This window comes from Somniosus microcephalus, chromosome 13 (genome assembly GCF_052327205.1).
Source record: "Somniosus microcephalus isolate GS21.2 chromosome 13, FLI_Smic_1.0, whole genome shotgun sequence".
Classification (NCBI taxonomy): domain Eukaryota; kingdom Metazoa; phylum Chordata; class Chondrichthyes; order Squaliformes; family Somniosidae; genus Somniosus; species Somniosus microcephalus.
The window spans coordinates 161,051,290-161,074,458 of NC_140999.1; the positions used below are offsets into that span (position 1 = coordinate 161,051,290).

General features: G+C 47.9%; 1 protein-coding gene across 2 annotated transcripts in view; it reads right to left on the bottom strand.

Moving 5' to 3' along the window:
• Positions 1-23,169, bottom strand: part of LOC147108726 (peroxidasin homolog) — a 287,308-nt gene that overhangs the window by 88,616 nt on the left and 175,523 nt on the right. For both annotated transcript variants that reach the window (XM_086005483.1, XM_086005485.1), the window contains exons 4-7: positions 9,524-9,595; positions 7,529-7,600; positions 6,958-7,029; positions 473-642 (exon numbers count right to left, since the gene is read on the bottom strand). In XM_086005483.1, coding sequence (XP_085861609.1) covers positions 473-642; positions 6,958-7,029; positions 7,529-7,600; positions 9,524-9,595 — 386 coding nt within the window. The remainder of the gene's footprint in view (positions 1-472; positions 643-6,957; positions 7,030-7,528; positions 7,601-9,523; positions 9,596-23,169) is intronic.

The window sequence follows — 23,169 nt, forward strand, 5'->3', positions numbered from 1 at the left end:
TTATATATTGGCACCACATTTACTTCTCTCCAGTCCTTTGATACAGCTCCTGTAATCAGCAATTCCCTTAAAATGTCAAAATATTTTTTGAAAAGCTTTTGGCAACCATCTTGCTTTGTCAGTAAACCAAGGACATAAAAACACACCATAGTCTCAGCCCTTGGAATGGTTCCACTCTTGGCCTCAGCCCAAGATTTTGCTGCTCCAGGTTGCCAAATACAGGAAACCAACTCACCTCCATCGCTGCATGAACTTGGGCCTCATGCCCTGTTCCATTCCCACTCTAGCTCTCACTTCACCCAACGGATCCATTCCCTAGCCCAGTGTTGCATTAACTGCCTGACTGCTTTGCTCCCCTTACACTGTTCCACCCCCCTCTTTCCACGCCCCCAATCACCCGTGAAACAAACTCACGGGGGATCGATTCATTTACTTTACAAGAACTAAATAATTCAGAAACAATTTAATTTACCACAATTAAACTCCTGTGCTGTTACTGTTGTAACCGACCGCCCCTGAAGCCTCCTGGGATGCTCACAGGTGGCAGCTGTCTGGGCGTTACCATGTTCAGCATATTTCTTCAGCAGTTCTGCCAGCCACATTAATTCACAATCACAGATCAGTGAATTGGAGTCCAAGCGACTGCAAAATAAAATTATAATAGAAATATAACACAGGTATATGTAAACTCAATGACGGAACAGTTCATAGACTACACAGGTAAATTATTTAGGGAGTGTTTACACCTTAGATTATAATCCAATTTTTGTTAAACATCCTAGAAGATTCAATCCTATCATAAAGGATGTCCAAACTACCTGTGTGGCACATGTAGCAATTGGAGCCTCAAAACTTGGTTCTTCCACCAAGTATATTTCATATTTGCTTGTCTGTTTGAATTTTGTGGGCCTGGTGGTTTGGAAAGGGCTCTTAGCACTGTTGTCTCTTTGGTGGATTAATCCTGAATCAGAATACCTAAATCTGTTAGTATCAATACCTCCAGACTTGACTATTCCAATGCTCTCCTGGTCGTTCTCCCATCGTCCGCCCTCCAGAAACTTGAGCACATCCAAAACTCTGCTGCCCATATCCTAACCCGCACCAAATCCTGCTCACCTATCACCAACCGGTGACCTACATTGGCGGCTGGTCCACCAATGCCTCGATTTTAAAATTCTCATTGTGTTCCAATCCCTTCATGGCCTTCCCCCTCCCTGGCTCTGTAAAACACCTCTAGCCCTACAACCCTCCAAGAACTTTGCATTCCTCCAACTCTGGCCAATTGTGCATCCCCACTTCCTTCACCCCAACACTGGTGGCCGTACCTTCAGCCGTCTAGGTTCTAAGCTTTGGAATTCTCTCCCTAAACCTCTTTGCCTCTCCACCTCTCTCCCCCCTTTAAGACCTACCTTAAAACCTATTTCTCTGGTCAAGCTTTCAGGCACGTGTCCGAATATCTCTTTCTTTGGCTCGTGTCAATTTTTGTCTAATTACACTCCTATAAATGGCCGTAGGACAATTTCCTTTGGTAAAGGTGCTATATAAGTGCAAGTTGTTGTTACAGTAGTAACTTGAGATATATGAAAGGTAATAGAAACATGGATTTAAATCTTATAAATGCCCCCTGCAGCCCATAATAGCAAAAGGTTGGGGCACCCCTAAAATAAATGAAATTGAAGGCTGAGGTAGGTAAGAGTGATTATAGATGACATGGTGTGTGTGTGTGTGTGTGTGTGTGTGTGTGTGTGTGTGTGTGTGTGTGCGCGAGCGAGCGAGAGAGAATGCACAAGTAGCAATTTGAAAGAGTACAATTAAAGACAGATCAGAGACAGAAAGAGACAAAAGACATAGTGTAAATTAGAGAGGAGTGAGAAGAGAGGCGAGAGAAACAACCCTTCTACAGAGATGTTCGCTGCAATGACCATTTTAGATGATTACCAATGATCATGTTATAATGATATTCTTATTCTACTTGTGCTACTTTATAATCAGAGCCACGTTCACAATGTGGCTCCGAACATTTAGTTTCTCCATCCTATTGGTGATTGCCCTATTTAGATGATTGGAGAATATGATGGCCATGTTAGCCTGTCATCTGGCTTCTGTCAGGACCTACCTTGGCTATGACCCCTCAAGGTCATGCTCGAAAAGTGGAAAAGAAAGCATTAAAACAAAATCTGTACATCCAACACCACATTGGAACATGCATTATTTTCTGTAGAAAACATTTATTCAGCTGCGTTTTAGAACAATGTGTAGGGCAGCCACATTCAGGGTAGATCTTGTGAAAGCACGTGGAATTGTCTGGACACAAACAGGAGGGCTAGCAATGGCCACATAAATTCATCACCAGTGCTTATTCTGTGGGACCTATTCATTTAGAAAACTGAGTTTCAAATAAAACTGAACAAAAAAATGATTCAATAGCAAAATACTGCGGATGCTGGAAATCTGAAATAACAACAGAAAGTGCTGGAAACACTCAGCAGGTCAGGCAGCAACAAGGAGAGAGAAACAGAGTCAATGTTTTGGGTCGAACCCTTCGTCAGAACTGGAAAAGGTTAGGGAAGAGAGATTTTTAAGCAGGGGCAGGGAGGAGGGGAGGAAAGAACAAAGGGAAGGTCTGTGATAGGATGGAAGGCAGGAGAGACTGACTGACAAAAGGAATGATGGTGCAAGGCAAAAGGAGAGGTAATGGGACAAGTTAAGAAACAAAAGATGACTCTAGATGATGTGTGAATGATGATGGCAGCAACATTAACAGCTACCATGTGAGGAAACAAGATTTAAAAAATATATAAAATACAGGGGCCAATTTATAGTCTGAAATTGTTGAACTCGATGTTAAGTCCAGAAGGTTGTAAAGTGCTTAATCGAAAGATGAGGTGCTGTTCCTCGAGCTTACGTTGAGCTTCGTTGGAACAATGCAAGAGGCCGAGGACGGAGAGATCAGAGTGGGAGTGGAGGGGAGAATTAAAGTGACAAAGTAAAGAAGAAAAAAGATTCCACTTATTCAGAATGGTGTAAATTCCCAAAGTTTAAATTAGCAAACCAGAGATGTATCATCAGATCACCTCTCACCTCCTATTAGGTCTTAGAGATTGTCTTGGAAATAGATGGCATGAATTAAGGTTTACAGCCATTTACAAATGTTCCGAATCAGTTTGCAATTTTTCATTTACACATAGTTAACCAAGTTTTGTAATTATCTGTGATTGTTGATGAACAATTAGTTTCTCCTGAACAGATGAGCTGTGATCATTAGCCAGCATGACTGTCTGAGTAGAATGTACAAGCCCTACTGTCAGTGACAGATAATAGTTTGATTCCCAAAGGAGTTCAGTAGGAACTATTTATTTGGTCTCAGCATCAAATCTGAACCTGCTGCTAAAGGCAGATTAATTACTTCAATTGTGGGGCACTTAGTGAACATATTAGTGTCAATTGAGTTTACTGAGAATAGTATTTTCTTAGTGGAAATGATTAAACAAAGAGAATGACAATGGTTGTGTTCCCATGAAGAGGTTTCTACGCCACTTGTGCTGCGATTGTATTACAGTACAGGAATCCCGCCCCAACCGTGGTTTTGCCATACGCGGATTTCAAGTATACACGGTTTCCTCTCTGCGACAACTTTTGCCAACCACGGCAGTGAATTTTGCGTATACGTGGTTTTTAATTTAGGATTAAGGTAAATAACATGATTTTATTGCTTTTATATTCTTTTTTAATGTGTTATTTGAACATTTATACTGTATTTGCCAACCGCAGTTTTACTAACCACAGGGGTTTTCAGGGATGTATCCCCCGCGGTTGGGAAGGGATTACAGTACTGCAGTGTTAGTGCTGCTGGCTCCTGACAGACAAGTCGCATGGCTGTTTACCAAAGTAAACTTATTGGTTTTGCTAAGGCTGGCCACAGGAAATACCTGAAGCGGTGGCAGACTTGTAAACCCAGGTAAAGCTGAGCCTACAAGTCTGCCACTGGTCCACAGAAGCTGGATTTAAAAGCATAAACACCAGGAAATGGTTCATGGATGCCAGGCTCCTGGAATCAGACTTAAAAAGAGAAATATAAAAGCCCTTTAAGTGGCTGGCATGAAGCCAACTGCTTTTCCAAGTTCCAGTGAAAATAAATGCAGATATTATGGCAGCAATGGACCATCACCTGGAATTCCAATGGATCCTGGAACACTCAGCTGTACCACTTTAGATCACCGCAGAGGGACAAGCCGAATCTTTAGTACCCGCATATAGCACGGAGCCACTTTCAAAAGCAGCTCCGTACTTTCAGGTTTCACCTTTCTGCAGATAATACCAATGGGGTAGAATTTCCGAAAGGGGTTTTTCCCGATCTTCCGCCATAACTTTGGCAGGAGATTGGCAGAAATCCTGGAGAAACTGTGTTCATGCCGTTTCTCTGGGATTTCCGCCGATCCTCAGCCGAAGTTACAGCGGGAGAACCCCTGCAGACATCCTACCCCTCCATGCTTATATTACAAGCTGGGTTGACCAGCAGCAGTGCAAAACCAGCAATCAAAAACATGGCAGGGCATCTACTCCTTATCCCCATTAATACAGTGTGGGGGGGGGGGGGGGGGGCGGTGGAATAACAATCTTTCCCTCATATATCTGCACAAATGAAGTTTCCCCAAAATCTCTCTCCCCATCTCCTTTGAGTGTGAGCTAAACCACCAACAGAAGGGAATAAGAGGCTATTTGCCCATCATGTCAGCAGTGACTCCATTTACCGGCTGCCACTGACTTCACTTTAGCATCACCCTAGCTACAATTGCTTTGGACTGAAGGTGGGCTGCATTCTTACCGCACCCATACAGGTCAGCTGTGCTGTTTTTGAATGGCTTGGTATAAGTCTTCAATCACAATTTTCAAATAACTTGCACATGTTTCTCCATTGTCACTGCTATTCTGAAAGTTGAGCTGCAATGCAAGGAGGGCAGATCCCAAAGTACCTCAACCTTGGCATATAGCAAACCGATGCAAGTAGAAACTGTCTTGGAATACAACACACTCAGTCTGCGGCCGCTCTCTGTGCCCGCGGGCTCCGGGCAGTCTGCGGCTGCTCTCTGTGCCCGCGGGCTCCGGGCAGTCTGCGGCCGCTCTCTGTGCCCGCGGGCTCCGGGCAGTCTGCGGCCGCTCTCTGTGCCCGCGGGCTCCGGGCAGTCTGCGGCCGCTCTCTGTGCCCGCGGGCTCCGGGCAGTCTGCGGCCGCTCTCTGTGCCCGCGGGCTCCGGGCAGTCTGCGGCCGCTCTCTGTGCCCGCGGGCTCCGGGCAGTCTGCGGCCGCTCTCTGTGCCCGCGGGCTCCGGGCAGTCTGCGGCCGCTCTCTGTGCCCGCGGGCTCCGGGCAGTCTGCGGCCGCTCTCTGTGCCCGCGGGCTCCGGGCAGTCTGCGGCCGCTCTCTGTGCCCGCGGGCTCCAGGCAGTCTGCGGCCGCTCTCTGTGGCCGCAGGCTCCGGGCAGTCTGCGGCCGCTCTCTGTGCCCGCGGGCTCCGGGCAGTCTGCGGCCGCTCTCTGTGCCCGCGGGCTCCGGGCAGTCTGCGGCCGCTCTCTGTGCCCGCGGGCAGTCTGCAGCCGCTCTCTGTGCCAGGAGCACAGGTACTTATTGAATTCCCTTTTGAAAGCCAAGATTGAATCTGCCTCCACCACCCTTGCAGGCAGTGCATTCCAAATCCTAATCACTCGCTGCGTAAACAAGTTTTTTCTCGTGTCGCCAATCACCTTAAATCTGTGTCCTCTGGTTCTCGACCCTTCCGCCAATGGGAACAGTTTCTCTCTATCTACTCTGACTAGACCCCTCATGATTTTGAACACTTCTATGAAATCTCCTCTCAACCTTCTCTGCTTCCCTGACATCAGTCGTCAGGAAAATGCTGGAATCCATTGTTAAGGAAGTGGTATCAGGGCACTTAGAAAATCATAACATGATTTGGCAGAGTCAACATGGTTTTGTGAAAGCGAAATCGTGTTTGATAAATTTATTAGAGTTTTTTGAAGATGTAACTAGCAGGGTAGATAAAGGGGAACCAGTGGATGTAGTACATTTGGATTTCCAAAAGGCATTCGATAAGGTGCCACATAAAAGATAAAGGGCTCATGGGGTTGGGGGTAATATAGTAGCATGACTAGAGGATTGGTTAACGGAAAGAAAACAGAGAGTAGGGATAAATGGGTCTTTTTCAGATTGGCAGGCTGTAACTGTGGGATGCCGCAAAGATCAGTGCTGGGGCCTCAGCTATTTACAATCTATATTAATGACCTAGATGAAGGGACCAAGTGTAATGTATCCAAGTTTGCTGACGATACAAAGCTAGATGGGACAGTAAGCTGTGATGAGAACACAGAGTCTGCAAAGGGATATAGATAGGCTGAGTGGGCAGTAAGATGGCAGATGGAATATAATGTAGGAAGAATAGAAAAACAATATTTTTTTAAATGGTGAGAAACTTTTAAATGTTGGTGTTCAGAGAGATTTGGGTGTCCTCGTGCAAGAAACACAGTGCTAGCATGTAGGTACAGCAAGCAATAAGGAAGGCAAATGGCCTCATTGAAACTTATAAAATTCTAACAGGACTAGACAGACTGGATGCAGGAAGGATGTTCCCGATGGCCGGGGAGTCCAGAACCAGGGGTCACAGTCTAAGGATAAGGGGTAAGCCATTTAGGACAGAGATGAGGAGGTGGTGAACCTGTGGAATTCTCTACCACAGAAGGCAGTTGAGGCCAATTCATTAAATATATTCAAGAAGGAGTTAGATATATTTCTTAAGGCTAAAGGGATCAAGGGATATGGGGAGAAGGCAGGGACAGGGTACTGAATTTGGATGATCAGCCATGATCTCATTGAATGGCGGAGCAGGCTCGAGGGGCCGAATGGCCTACTCCTGCTCCTATCTTCTATAAATTCAGGATAGCTCCATAAACAGATTTTGTTACTTACAGTCTTTTCAATGATTCAAGCTGATAGAAAGTCCCTGGATGTATTCTTGATAGTCTATTGTTATGCAAGAATCTACAAAATTAAAAAGAACATTCATTCTTAAAAAATAGCACCAGTAAATTTGAGATACACTAAAAAGGCAATAACTGTATATGTGTTCAGCTCAGAAGAATTGAAAATCAGATCCTGTTCCATGCAGTTGCAATGTTCTGTAGAAGATTCTCAATAGCCCTCTTAAATAAAAATCAAACAATTACATGTGGCTACCAGTGTACAAACATATTTGTCGGAAATTCCTCTGTCCACTATTTTACCAAAGGCATTAAAACATATATTTTAAACAGGTTAATGTTTCCAATAAAATAGCAAAGAGAGGATTTTTAAATGAATGTGTTAAGTATTCGCACATTGGTATCCCACAGTGTAATTTCAAGGCCTAATGTGTTAGATCAAACGCAGAGGGATATCAGAAATTTTAAATAAAGCTGTTTGCACTGTGCTGATTAAAAATGATCAGTTTTGAAAAAAAAATACTTGGCAAAAATTATTTGTACCAAAAGGTTTTACTTACAATCTTTCAAGTTTAGGAAGGTCACTAAAAGTTTCAGATTCTAACACTTCTATATTATTGAAGTGAAGGTACCTGTTGGGGAAAAAGAAAATTAGATCAAAGAAATGACAGCACAGGAGGCGGCCATTGGGCTGATCGGCTAGCTCTTCAACTGGTGCTAACTAATCTAATCCCATTCCACTGCCCTTTCCCCATGTCCTTTCATAATCTTCCTTTTGAAATATTTATCCAATTACCTTTCAAATGATGTTATAGTCTCTCTCTCAACAGCCACTTTGGGTAAAGCTTCCACATTTTAATGACACTGAGAAAAAAATCTCCCCTTTTATTCTTCTGGTGGTAAATCATAGAATCATAGAAATTTACAGCACAGAAGGTGGCCATTCAGCCCATCTTGTCCGTGCTGTCCGACAAAGAGCTATCCACCCTAATCCCACTTTCCAGCACTTGGTCCGTAGTTATGGCACTTTAAGTGCATATCCAAGTACTTTTTAAATGTGATGAGGGTCTCTGCCTCTACCACCCTTTCAGGCAGTGAGTTCCAGACCCCCACCACCCTTTGGGTGAAAAGATTTCTCCTCAAATCCCCTCTAAACCTCCGACCAATTTCTTTAAATCTATGCCCCCTGGTTATTGACCCTTCTGCTAAGGGAAATAGGTCCTTCCTATCCAATCTATCAAGGCCCCTCATAATTTTATACATCTCAATTAGGTCTCCCCTCAGCCTCCTCTGTTCCAAAGAAAACAACCCCAGCCTATCCAATCTTTCCTCATAGCTAAAATTCCCCAGCCCAGGCAACATCCTCGCAAATCTCCTCTGCACCCGCTCTAGTGCAATCACATCCTTCTTGTAATGTGGTGACCAGAACTGTACACAGAATGTGGTAAACCCATGTCTTCCCATTCGGATTGGTCAACCAGAGAAAATAAACTTTCACGATTTAATCTTCATAATCGTGAGCAGTTAGAATGAAGAATGAACGGGCCTTTCACATCCCAAAAAGAGCTCTTGGCCAATAAAATATTTTTGCAGTGCAGTCACATGGCAGCCAATTTGTGCACAGCAAGGTCCAATAAAGCAGTGCAAAAAAATGTCAAGTGAATCTATTTTTGGTGGTGTTGACTGAGGGATAACTGTTGGCCAGGATACCAGGAGAACTCCCCTGCTATCATGCGAACAGTGCCATGAGATCCATTACATTCACCTGAACAGGTAAACGGGACTTGATTTAATGTCTCATTTGAAACATGGCACCTCCTACAATGTAGCACCTGGAGTGGAGCTTGAACCCACAACCTTCTGATTCAGAGGAGGGAGTGCTATTACTGGGCCAGGGTGACACCAGTTGGTGTTTTCCCCCCCCCAAAAAAAAATATAACCACTTCAGAAAGTTAGCATAAAACATCTAATTGAAACTTTAGGACAAGCATCTTTATTCTTGGTGCTTCATTAAGTTTTTGACTCATTTGGGTTGCAATTGTCAAACTCCAGCAGTCACACTTCCAAAGTGTCACATTTTATTATAGATACAAAATAATCTTTTTAAGAAAAAGAAAGCCAGTCATTGACCTGGAGCCTGAAATTTACAGCCAGCGAATTGACCTCAGGAATTCAGGAAACAGCTGCAATTATCTGGCAGCCTCTACTCCGGCAACTTGCCCACAGGGCAAGGCTATTGAAAGGAATAGGCCAGGTTAACAGCTGAACATCACAACCATGCTCCAAGCCCCAGAGCAATGCCATGGGAGATCAGCTAGTTTACTTCATAATGAATTAAGAACTTTTAACACCACCATACCTGGATAAACCATCTTGCTGCAACACTACAGCGTGTCTATGCTAAGAGTGAGCAGACTGAATCGCACTCCGATGGTCACTCAATTCAATTAAAATTGGCAATTGGTTATTATGTTCATTTTAAATACATTAAGAAATGCACACATTTAAAAATATATATATTTATCATTACATAGAAAGATAATTATTAAACTTACAGCTGTTCCAAGGAAACCAATCCTTTAAAAGCTTGTTTCTGAATTGTCTGGATTTCATTTTTGTAAAGGTAGCTTAAGAAAAATGGGAAAAAGCTCGTCAGACAATAATTTATTTTAAATAGTGCATTATCAAGTCATCTATCATACTTATTGCAAGTCAGATGTGGAAACAAACATTTATAGACTGTGACAAAATACAGAGGGGGTGAGTTTCCGCAGGGAATCTGCCGCTCGCTCTGTAACTTTGATAGAAGAGCCATGGAAACTCTAGAAAAGTAGGAGATCCCCCACAGCTTAACTAGATAGCCATAGATTTGAGCACAATTACATTCTGCCTACATTGTTGGGGAGAGTTTCATCAGCTCTCCACTTGATTTCTAATAGTGCTTTCAAACATTTGTGTGGGGACTCCTACAAACATTGGCTCATCCCCCGCGTCGTTTGATCGAGTCACTCCTCGGGACTCTGTGCATTAATTTCTGAGTTGATACAGGTCAACTTAGAAAATTAGCAAAAGCTGATGGCCCCAAAAGATTTACAACTCACAAACAGGCCTATGGCATGCAGCTACACTGAAAGTGCAGTGGGGCTTGACTCATTATACCTTAAGCTGCAGGTACACCTGACATTCTATCAGTTGCGTAGTGGAAGATTGTGGCAGAAACTTTGGTGATTTTCCCTCATTTCTTGGGGAGAAATTGTGGGCTATTGTAGATATGTACTGGTAGTCTATGCTGCTAAATGTAATAAATTGTTTTAAGTTGTGTCTATGGTTGTCACAATGACAAAGAGGCACTCCCGTCCCCTAATTCGCACTGCCACTTCCCACAGTTCACACTGACAATTCGAATTCTGGCCCCCACATCTTAAATTCTCTCCCCCACCCACTTCATGTTGGCATTGTTCTTTCCCAATTCTCCCTTCACCCAAACCTGATGGTTTCTGCAGATATCAAAATTCTGACACAAGCCATGGGAAGGAACTCTTCATCTTGCAAAACAAATCCCCAGTTCACGCTGGCACTCTTTGCCCCCTTACCCCCAATTCCCACTGGTGTACTACTTCTCCCGCATCTCCTCTATTCACGCTGGCACTCTACTACTTCTTCTTCTCCTTCCCCCGCCCACTAATTCACATGGGTATTCACAATCGTATTCTTTTTGGAATCTCCTTCTTTCATCCCCATCCAGTTCACACTAGTATTGCGTTTCCTAATTCTCCCCATCGCCCATACCTGATTCTGCTGCTCCAGTGGATATATACCCCATTATTATGACGGTGGCCATGAATTCCTGATCTCACAAAACTACTGCAAAAACAAAAGTTCCCAACCATAGCATGTAACAGAGTTTTGGTTTCCTGTAGCAGCTTCAGGTGGGGATGAGGGGACAGAGCAGCACACAGTGTTGATTTTCATGCACAAACAGGGACAAGTCCCAACCTGATCATCCACCTGAAACTTGGACGGTTAGTGTATGTGTTACTATTCCAATGGAAAACCATGCTATCATCGCAGAATATACTTTCCTTACTGTACAGCAATAGTTGGTTGCATGGAAACAAAGGGGGAGAAATTCAGTATCGCCCCGTTTGGGGCGTAAGTATCGAGCGGGCGCGAAATTTTGCGCCCGGCGCAAATTATCACCACCTACTGCTAAATTGACCTGCTTCGCCCCAGGAGGTGCTTGGAGCGCTAAAACAGGTGCTGCACGACTGTCTTAAGGCGCTAAGCCTGAGAAGCGAGGCGCTACCACTGAGGGCGGGCGCAGCGCAGGTGCGGCCAGTTAGCGATTGCACGCAGACACGCTGGTGCCGGTCAGCTCTTAAAGGGGAGGTTCGATCTTGGATTGCAGCCACACCCTGCGCATCGGAGCCCTGATTCTCGGCCTGGACAGACCTGCTGCCACATTCTTACGCCTAGGACCATGGAGAGGGCCAGGGAACGAGTGCAGCGGTTCAGCGAGGGGGCCTTGCAGGTTCTGGTTGGCGCGGTGGAGCGCAGGCGATCTATCCTGTTCCCGGACAGTGGCAGGAGGCCGCTGCCCAACAACTATCGCAAAGCTTGGAGGGAGGTGGCTCACAGAGTGACCTCCAGCAGCATGGTGCCTAGGACCCCTGTGCAATGCAGGAAGAAGTTCAACGACCTCACTCGGGTCATCAGGGTGAGTATCCTTTTCAGAATCCTCTTCATCCCTGCATGTTCACCTCACTTTATGGACAAAGGGTCCTGAAAGCCCCAATGCCCAGCCCTCATCCAACACCTATGGGCCTTTCATGAAACTCACACGCACATTCAGCAATTTACACACTGTAAGGGCTAATCGACCATGGGAGGCAATGCAGCCAAGATCAGGGCTTCACACTGTAAGGGCTATTCCACCATGGGAGGCAGTGCAGCCAAGATCAGGGCTTCACACTGTAAGGGCTATTCCACCATGGGAGGCAGTGCAGGCAAGATCAGGGCTTCAAACTGTAAGGGCTATTCCACCATGGGAGGCAGTGCAGCCAAGATCAGGGCTTCACACTGTACTCAGAGCCCGTCCTTTCGCTTGCAGGGCAAGCTGGCCCATAACAGGAGGCAGCAGCAACGGACCGGGGGAGGCCGGCCTCACCTCCAAGCCCTCACCGATCTGGAGCAGCGAGTCCAGCGGATTATGGTAGGCCGGATGATTGGCCCTGTCGCCACTGGAGATGCCGACCCCGTTCTGGACAGCAATGGTAAGGTCATTACCTTTTTGACCTCTCTCCTTCCACTTGTGCCTCACACCAGCATCCTTTGCCACTATCGAACCAATACAGTGCATTGCAGCACTCATGCCTCCCTCGCTGCCACCCTGTCCTCACGCTAAAGCCACTTTTGTACCTCCCTGCTTTCAGATGCTGATTCGCCAGGTGAGGAGGCGGGCCCTCAAGCTGCCACTGTGAGTGACTCTGAAGGCGACGAGGAGGAGGAAGCCGGACCATCAGTGCCACCCTCAGCCGAGGCAGCCCATGGCCATAATGGGGACACGTCTTCCCTGGAGGGGAGCAGGGGGGAATGGTCTGAGGAGGGTGAAGCTCCGGGGCCCAGCGGGCTGCAGCAACGCGGGGTCGGGTAGGGAAGCTCGACGGCCTTCTCCCCGGAGGGAGAGTCTGGCCTCGAGTCCTGCTACAGTGAGCGCAGAAGAGGTGCGGCTCCTCGCTGAAATGAGCGCCCAGGCGGAGCACAATGGCTGCAGTGGCAAGGATGCCCGAATCCATTGAGTCACTGGCAAGGAGTGTCCAGGACTTCGGCGCAGCACAGGCACGGAGTCTCCAGGACTTCGGTGCAGCACAGGCAGCTGCCACGCAAGTGCTTAGTGCTGCAATGCAGTCAGTGGCTGGTCTCATGCAGACGCAGATTGAGGCCACACGAGCACTGACTGCTGCCACCCTCGCTGGATCGGGCACGAATCGCCAGGGCCCTCGCCGCGCTGCAGCAGGCCAGCAGTCTGTGCTTCAGCAGATTGCTCCGCATGCTCCAGTGCTGCCCTGTGGGAGTGCCAGTGTGTCGCCCGACCAGGGAGTTGCTGTCCTCTGTCAGGATGACAGCATTCCTGCTGCCAACACTGTCACTTCTCCACTGCAGCTGCCATCACCTGTAGGACAGACTGCTGCCGCCCATGCAGAGTTGGAGCAGTCAGCAGCCGGGCCCTCCAGGCCCAGAGCTGGTCCAGGCCGTCCCTCAAGGGCATCTGCAGTCCCAGTTTCTGACACTCAGCAGCCTTCCCCCAGCCTTGCTGCAGCCACTGGGGTCCCATTGCGGAGGAGCTGCAGGGTGGGAAGGGGCGAATCTCGCAAGCGAAGCAGATCACCCTCGAAGGGTAAAAAGTAGAAGGTGTGGCAAAATGCTGTTAAATGTTTTATTGAAGGCTGAGGATCGTGGTCATTTTTTGGTTACTGTTTTGTTCATTGTCTCCAGGTTGTGAAAGCCAGTTGTGTGTCTGACTGCTTTTCTTGGGGGTTCTCTCTATTACTTTGTCATACGGGAAGGGCACACAGTTTGTTAAATAAAGAAGTGTCTTTATTCAGAATGTGCATGTTTGCTCTTTGAACTATTTGTTGCCTTGACCGGCTTAGGGGTTGCGGCACGGTTCCATTTATGTTCTTTGAATGGCAGAAGCCATTCCCTCAGAGGGGGCCTACAGCCGACTTGCTATAAGCTGCTGACGGACGGCCCTTGCACTTTGTGCCTCCCTCCCGTCTTGGCGCTCCTCCTCCTCCTCCTCCTCCTCTGGTGGTCCTCCAATGTCTGGTGGCAGTGGCTGAGTCCTGAGGATTGCCAGGTTATGCAGCGTGCAGCACACAACGACGAAATGGGAGACTCGCTCAGGTGAGTACTGAAGGGCTCCCCTAGAATGGTCCAGACAGCGGAACCGTTGCTTGAGCACGCCGATTGTGTGCTCAATGATGTTCCTGGTCGCTTGATGGCTCTCATTGTATCGTTCTTCAGCAGGGGTGCTGGGCGCACGGAGCGAGGTCATTAGCCAGGTGCACAGAGGATACCCCTTGTCCCCGAGAAGCCAGCCTCCTGGGTGAGCCGGGGCCTCGAAAAGGTCTGCCACAGAATGAAGGCGTCGTGGCTGCTGCCTGTAAAGTGGGCATTGACAGCGACCATCAGCTGTCTGTGGTCACAGACCAACTGGACGTTTAACGAATGGAACCCCTTCCGGTTGCGGTAATCCTCGGCATTCTCTTGCGGCGCCCGCAAAGCCACATGCGTGCAGTCAATGGTGCCCTGGACCATGAGGAAGCCCGCTATTCTTGCAAATCCCATTGCGCGCTCTTGCTGCTTGTCCGGGGTCATGGGGAAGGAAATGTACTGACGTCTCCTTTTAAAGAGGGCATTCGTGACTTGACGGATGCAGCAATGCACCGCGAACTGGGAGATATTGGCAATGTTCCCAGAGCGGATTGGAAGGAGCTGGTGGCATAGAAGTTGAGAGCCACTGTGACCTTCACTGCCACCGACAGACGTCCTACTCCTCAGTTGAGGCTGCAGATCTGGCTGAAGCAGGTGGCAGAGCTCAGTGACCACCTCCCTGCTGAATCGCAGCCTCCGAAAACACTGCTCCTCAGACATGTTGAGGTATGAGAACTGTTGGCGGAAAACCCTGGGACGGTAAGTTCTCGTGTGCCGACGCCTGTTGGCCCTCCTCCGTCTGGCCATGATTGGCACTCTCTCTCGGCGTCTCTGAGCCCTCTCAATGTAATGGAGAAGCCTAACGTTCCCACCCATTACAGCCCCCATAGTACAGGAAACTTTGGTTTATCCGGAGGTTAACTGTCCGGAATGCTCGAGCCACCGGCAAAATTCAGGAATCGGTTCAGTAAGTTTTTTTTCTTTTCGTTGCTTTTTTTTCACCAGTCAGGCTCTGCAAGGTCTAGCTAAAGCTGTTGCTTAGCTACAGAGACGCTTGCAAGCTACGGCCGACTGTTTAGAAGCTGTTGCTAGATACGGAGCTCAAAAGCTTCCGTATGTTTTAACATTAGCGCTGGTTTGTCCGGCAGTTTTGATGGGACGGCAACAGCTCGGTCCCGTCGGTGCCGGATATCACAAAGTTTCTTGTATGTGGCCACTCAAGGTTATGCCAGTGAAAAAGCAAACTAACTACAAAGTTCTGGTCAGAAGCCAAAAGTACCTCTGAGCGCTGACTCAATGCAGAAAGCTCTCCCCCTTTGTCTCTCTGCAAATCTCTCTGTCTCTCTCACAGGAGGAGTGGTCCAAAAATGGCTACCACAAAGAAGCCAGGAAGAGCCCCCTTTAAATAGCGTCCCCCCAGCCCCACAGCGACTGGGAACCGTTACAGTCAACCAGTCGCTGGGAGCGACAGGCGGAAAGGAGGGGGGCGCCACTGAATTTCCGGTTCGGGGCGCCCCAAGGGCGCTGCACCATGAAATTATGTCAGGATCTGCGCGCGCAGCTGAGCGGGCGTTGCGGTTTAGCGCCGCCGCTAAACGTCCGCTCAATTTCGCGAGAGGCCCAGGTCTCGCCGCGCCCGGGCGCTAGCCGCCTCGTGCCCCACTTATCGCCCTCTTAAGGCGCTAACGGGTGGCACAACCAACTGAATTTCTCCCCCAAAATATTTACTCTACATATCTGGCGTCCCTGTCTAGATGAAAATGGCATGGTGGTACAGAAGAAGTACTGTCTTGTCCTTTACCAAGACTTCAATCACAACATTGTTCCAGTCACATGTCATGCTGCTGACAGTTCTCTTGGATTTATCCACTTAATAATTTCAGGCCTTCTCTTGAGTTTACACTAGTGGGGTAATTTTACGAGCCTTGCCCGCCATCAGCACAAATTAGAAATTTGGGAGAGAGCTGCTCATGATTTCTCAACCACTAATGGTCAGAAAATGATATGCTTGAATTTATGATTTGTGCCCCCAATGGGCGAGAATCCCTGCCAGCAGTGAATCTTGTAAAATTACCAATTCTCATTTGTAATTTGTACCATTTTTGGAATGGTGATGGAGAAGTCGAGTCATGGAAGTCCACGGCATACATTTAATTCTCTCACATTTTTAGAAAAAAAACGACATGAATACAAGGCAGCATTCCCCACTTTATGTTTATGTCTACCGTATCACTATGAATTGTAAGGAGAGGAAATAGTGCCCTGCCTGAAGGTTCAGTCCATTCAATGCATGTGCACCTACACACACAGCACAGCTACTAGCCGTCTGTTGTTCTTGCAGCATGTGTGTGAATATTGAAGAGGTTAGTTTTAGTGACAACCTATAGAACAGATCTGTTAACACCAAGGATCAGTTATGCTTCATGCTGAGTTGAGAACTCAGCCCAAAATCTGGTTATGAGCATTCCTTAAATACATAAAAACTTCAAGCTTATAGAGAAAAAAATATACATCTGGAGCTTGAGATATGCCTGGTAACATTTATTAAAAAGATGCACTTCTGTATCATGTTTAGAGATTTGGCCACCCAATGATGTCGCTGTTTTGTATTATCCACATTTAATAAGTGCATGGATACCATGGGCTAGAAATTCGATATTGCCCTGCTAAATTTTAAAATGTTGGAGAATTAGCGCCAGGTGCTAATCCTTCTGACTTCCTGCTAAATTGATTGTTAGCGCTCCAAGAAAGAACTGGAGCGCTAAATCAAGCGCTAATCACCTAGCTTAGGGCGCTACTCACAGAGCGGGGCGCTACCCGCAGAGCGATAACCAATTTCAGGTGCACTCCAATCGGGACTCATCATTCACACTGGCTCCCTCCAGCTCTTAAAGAGGTTGAAGATTCAGCACAACCTCATTCTCAACATTGCTGGCTCTGAAGGCGACCTCCAAGCAACTCAACAGCTGCACCTCTTATCCTCATGGCTGATCCCAGTCCCAGGGAGAGAGCACGCCGTTTCAGCGACCAGCCATTGGAGGCATTGGTCACGGCAGTCGAAAGAGGGCAGTGCTGTTCCCGGCCACTGCCCCACGACTTCAGGGCAATGTGGAGGGAAGTGGCACAGAACGTCTCGGCCAGCAGTGTGGTGATCAGGAGCCTCACAGTGCCGTAAAAAATTCAACAACCTCATTCGGGTGGTCAGGGTGAGTGCATGCTTCAACAAGTCCTACATACCAGCATTTGAACCTCAGTCTGTACACACTGCACGCACCACCACACCCCCACCACTCACCCACCAAGCATCTCCACCTACTAAAACTCACATCCACATCTCACGCTTTACTTACAATTACAGCTATTCAACTATGGCAGGCATATCTCCCAAACACACAGCTGCACACTCGCTCACACACTTTCCTTTCTCTTGCAGGCCAAGCTGGCCCACAATAGGAGGGAGCAGGAACGAACAGGCGGGGTTGAAGCGGACATCCAACAGCTTACGGACCTGGAGGAGCAAGTGTAGACAGTCATTGGGCACCAGGTGGTGGGCGCCCTGGCCGTCGGCGACGTCGACCCCCTTGGAGGCAACAACGTTATGTTCATCCCCTCTCATTCTCTTATTCTACTTCCCCCTCACAGCACAAGCCTTTCCCACTTTCCAGCTCATTATACTGTCTGCATTCCTTGCTCCCTTCCTGCCCTCACCTTAACGTGAGTCTTGTGCCTTTATGTTTCCAGGTCATTGGCAACCAGATGACCAGCCTGTCCCTGAGTCTCCCAGTGAGAGTGAGGCTGCAGAAGAGGAGGAGGAAGAATTCCCGTCTTTTTCTCTCTCCCTCTGTCTCCACAGTCTGTCTCGCCCCCATCTGTCTCTCTCTCTCTGTCTTCCCCATCAGGCTTCCCCCTTCTGTTTTCCCGTCTGTCTCACTCTTTCTCTTACGCATCTGCCTGTCACACTCTGTCTCACCCCATCTGTCACCCTGCCGTCTGTCTCAATCTCTGTCTCCACCCTGTGTGTCTCTCTATGTGTCTCCCCACAACTGTATCCCCCGATTCTCACCCCCCGTCTGTCTCTCCCACCACCGTCCATCTCTCTCTCTCATCGGTCTGTCTCCCCACCACCTGTCTCTCTCGCTCTGTCTCCGCATCTGTCTACCCGTCTGTTTCCTCATCTGTCTCTCTCTCTCCCTCTTTCTCTCTCGGTCTCCCTTCCCCGGTTGTCTCTTCGTCTGACTCCCTTGCTGTCTCCCCCACCGTCTGTCTCCTCCGTCTGTCTCTCTCTGTCTGTCTCCCTCCAGTCTGCCTCTCTCTCTCTATCTCTCCCCGTCCATCTCCAACAGTCTCTCCCCGTCCTTCTCCCGCTCCCACTCGGTCTCTCGTGCTGTCTCCCCAGTGTTGTTTTAAAACAACATTCTGTTGTTCACTTGAGTAGTAACGAATTCAGTCTTCTGATTAGAATCATTTTATTCTTTAACTGCAGCATAAAAAGCAATTTACAAGCGGAGTATAGTCACAGATAGAGCACGCGAATGTAGGTGCGTCCCTTCTCGTGCTGCTTGAATAAAGGAAACAGTTTATATTTATACATTATTCTCTTTATCAAACTGGATATTTGGTAGTCTCCGGTCAAAAGCACCGTCCTTCAGCCGATGCACACAAGTTTACACTTCTTGTACATCGATGTTCGGTGTTTCCATTCAATGTACCGTCATTCCATCGGTTTGTACTTCAACATCCTCTTGCAAAAATTGCAATGGTGTGTGGTGGGATGTTTACAGTCTGGCAATACTATAAACACCCCAAAGCCCTACTTCAGTCTTCAACACTGGCTGTTGCTAAGTGAAGTCTGTATCTCTCTCTCTTTCTCTCTAATGATGCCAACCACTTTTCCCCATATTGAATGAACGAAACATGAACACCTTTCGGAAGCTGAATTAACCAAGGTCCATATGCCAACAGGTAGCCCTTTCAAAGAGCTGGCACAGGCACAATGGGCCAAATGGCCTCCTTCTGTGCTATATCATTCTATGATTCTACAAAAGCACTGCGTCACTGCATGTCTCACCCGCAGGCACCACCTCAGATACTGGGACTACGCGATCTTTAGAAAGAAAGAAAGACTTGCATTTATATAGCGCCTTTCACGACCACCGGATGTCTCAAAGCGCTTTACAGCCAACAAGTACTTTTGAAGTGGAGTCACTGTTGTAATGTGGGAGTTTAGTAGAGGGGTCTGCACTGGGTGATGCACCGGGGACGAGCGGGCTACAGCAAGGCCAGGGGGAAAGGGGAGCTCGGGAGCTAGCTCACCGGAGGGCGAATTCTGCTGCACAGGACTCAGATGAGGAGGCGTACACAAGAAGGGTGATGGGCATGCACAAGGAGATCATAGGATCAATGGTAAGGGTGCCCGAGAGCCTGTCGGCAATAGTAAGGAGTGTGGAGGAGTCCGCCTCCAACACTGCACAGAGCTCTGCGCACACCGTGGAGCCCATCCTTGGCAGTCTGCAAGAATGGTGGACTCCCCGAGTGACCGTGGGGACCCAGACCTCATGCTGCGTGTCATGGGCAATGTGGCAGCATCCATTGCAGCACAGGCGGAAGCCATACAATGTCTTAGTGCTATAATGCAGTCAATGGTTGCTGCCATCGAGTCTCAGACAGCTTGATGCCATGCAAGCTCTGACTGTTGCCATTGTCGCTGGGTCCAACACAGTCCACTGGGGATCTCATGGTGTCGCAGCAGGCCACCAATCTGTGCTCCAGCAGATTGCTAGGGATGCTGAGGTGCTGCCCCGGGGGAGTGGCAGTGGGTCAGTCAAGCAGGAAGCTGCTGTCCTCTCTCAGGATGACAGCATTCCTGCTCCCACCACTGCCACTCCGCCATTGCCCTTGTCGCTGCCTGTCATCCAGCCAGCCCAGACTGCCGCCACCCAGCCTGAGGTGGTGCAGTCTACAGCCGGGCTTTCCAGGCCCAGAGCCGGTTGAGGGCATCCTGCAAGGCCATGTGTGGTCTCTGGCACCGACACTCAGCAGCCTTCCTCCAGCCCTGCTGCGGCCACTGGGGAGATGCTATGTAGGAGCAGAAGATTAGGAAAAAGTACTGTAAAGAGAGGAAGTAAGGGTTTGCACAAGGGTGATTAGTTAATATTGTTTTTGTATATATGTGTTCACTGAATGTTGATAAATTTATTAATAGAATTTTGCGGATATTGTGGGGTCTCTCATTCAGCTTTGCACTGTGATATGGCAAGCAAAATGGATGCAATGATGGGGATGTGGGGTAGAATTTATTAGAACCGCAGTCTGATCAGACAGTCACGGACTGCCCTTCCAGAAGGCCGATTGAGTGGCTGTCTCCTAGAAACATAGAAGCAGGAGTAGGCCGTTCGACCCCTCAAGCCTGCTCCGCCATTCAATGACATCATGGCTGATCATCCAAATTCAGTACCCTGTCCCTGCTTTCGCCCCATATCCCTTGATCCCTTTAGCCTTAGGAAATACATCGAACTCCTTCTTGAATATATTTAATGAATTGGCCTCAACTGCCTTCTGTGGTAGGGAATTCCACAGGTTCACCACTCTCTGGGTGAAGAAATTCCTCCTCATCTCAGTGCTAAATGCCTTACCCCTTATCTTTAGACTGTGACCCCTGGTTCTGGACTCCCCCACCATCGGGAACATCCTTCCTGTATCTAGTCTGTCTAGTCCTGTTGGAATTTTATAAGTTTCAATGAGATCCCCTCTCATCAGACCAATTAAATACATACTTTGGTTCTGTCTTCACAAAGGAGGACACAAATAACCTCCCAGAGATGTCAGGGAACATAGGGTCTAATGAGAGGGAGGAACTGAATGAAATCAGTGTTTGCAGGGAAATGGTGTTAGGGAAATTGACGGGATTGAAGGCCGATAAATCCCCAGGGCCTGATAATCCACATCATAGGGTACTTAAGGAAGTGGCGCTAGAAATAGTAGATACATTGCTGGTCATCTTCCAAAATTCTATAGACTCTGGAACAGTTCCCATGGATTGGAGGGTAGCTAATATTACCCCACTATTCAAAAAAGGTGGTGTAATGTTATCTTAATAACGTCATTACGAGTCTCCCAAGCAGTTGTAGTGGCGTGCCATTTATTCAGTCCTGACTCCGTGTCTCGTAGTACAGTACTTCAAGCATGGCCAAGATGGCGTCGGATCCCGCCCCCGGATATGACGTCAGCCGTCAACCAGCTGTCAATCAAACCCCGCTGTCTTTACGACAGCTACGGTTATCCGTACAGGTGGTAGAGAGAAAACGGGGAATTATAGACCGGTAAGCCTGACATCTGTAGTGGGGAAAACGCTAGAGTCCATTATAAAAGATGTAATAGCAGAGCACTTGGAAAACAGTGACAGGATCGGACAAAGTCAACATGGATTTACAAAAGGTAAATCGTGCTTGACTAATCTACTGGAATTTTTTGAGGATGTAACTGGTAGAATAGATAAGGGAGAACCAGTGGATGTGGTGTATTTAGACTTTCAGAAGGCTTTCGATAAGGTCCCGCATAAGAGATTAGCGTGTAATGTTAAGGCACATGGGATTAGGGGCAAGGTACTGACTCGGATAGAGAACTGGTTGGCAGACAGGAAGCAAAGAGTTGGAATAAACGGGTCTTTTTCCAAGTGGCAGGCAGTGACTAGTGGGGTACCGCAGGGATCGGTCCTAGGACCCCAGCTATTCACAATATATATTAATGATCTAGACGAGGGAACTAGATGTAATATCTCCAAGTTTGCAGACGACACAAAGCTGGGTGGGCGTGTGTGCTGTGAGGAGGATGCCGAGAAACTCCAGTATGATTTGGACAGGTTGGGTGATTGGGCAGATGCATGGCAGATGCAGTATAATGTGGATAAATGCGAGGTTATCCACTTTGGTGGCAAAAACAGGAAGGCAGATTATTATCTGAATGGCAATAGATTGGGAGAAGGGGAAGTGCAACGAGACCTGGGTGTCCTTGTGCACCAGTCACTGAAGGTAAGCATGCAGGTGCAGCAGGCGGTTAAGAAGGCAAATGGTATGTTGGCCTTCGTAGCGAGAGGGTTTGAGTACAGGAACAAGGATGTCTTGCTGCAGTTGTACAGGGCCTTGGTGAGACCACACCTTGAGTATTGTGTGCAGTTTTGGTCGCCTTATCTGAGGAAGGATGTTCTTGCCATGGAGGGAGTGCAGCGAAGATTCACCAGACTGATACCTGGGATGGCAGGAATGACGTATGAGGAGAGATTGGGTCGATTGGGCTTATACTCGCTGGAGTTTAGAAGAATGAGAGGGGATCTCATTGAAACTTATAAAATTCTAACAGGACTAGACACACTAGGAAGGATGTTCCCGATGGCCGGGGAGTCCAGAACCAGGGGTCACAGTCTAATGATAAGGGGTAAGCCATTTAGGACAGAGATGAGGAGGAATTTCTTCACCCAGAGAGTGGTGAACCTGTGGAATTCTCTACCACAGAAGGCAGTTGAGGCCAATTCATTAAATATATTCAAGAAGGAGTTAGATATATTTCTTAAGTCTAAAGGGATCAAGGGATATGGGGAGAAGGCAGGGACAGGGTACTGAGTTTGGATGATCAGCCATGATCTCATTGACTGGCGGAGCAGGCTCAAGGGGCCGAATGGCCTACTCCTGCTCCTATCTTCTGTGTCTATGTTTCTATTCTTCTGAACTCCAGCGAATATAAGCCCAATCAATGCAATCTCTCCTCATATGTCATTCCTGCCATCCCAGGTATCAGTCTGGTGAATCTTCGCTGCACTCCTTCCATGGCAAGAACATCCTTCCTCAGATAAGATGACCAAAACTGCACACAATACTCAAGATGTGGTCTCACCAAGGCCCTGTACAACTGCAGCAAGACATCCTTGCTCCTGTACTCGAATCCTCTCACTATGAATGCCACCATGCCATTTGCTTTCTTAACCGCCTGCTGCACCTGCATGCTTACCTTCAGCGACTGGTACACAAGGACACCCAGGTCTCGTTGCACTTCCCCTTCTCCCAATCTATTGCCGTTCAGATAATAATCTGCCTTCCTGTTTTTGCCACCAAAGTGGATAATCTCGCATTTATCCACATTATACTGCATCTGCCCAATCACCCAACCTGTCCAACTTCTCCTCCCTCGTTGCTGTTCCTCCTCCTCCACCTCCCCCCAGAGGTGGGGCCGCAATGCCTGGTGGCAATGGCTGGGCCCTGATGGCCAAGTTGTG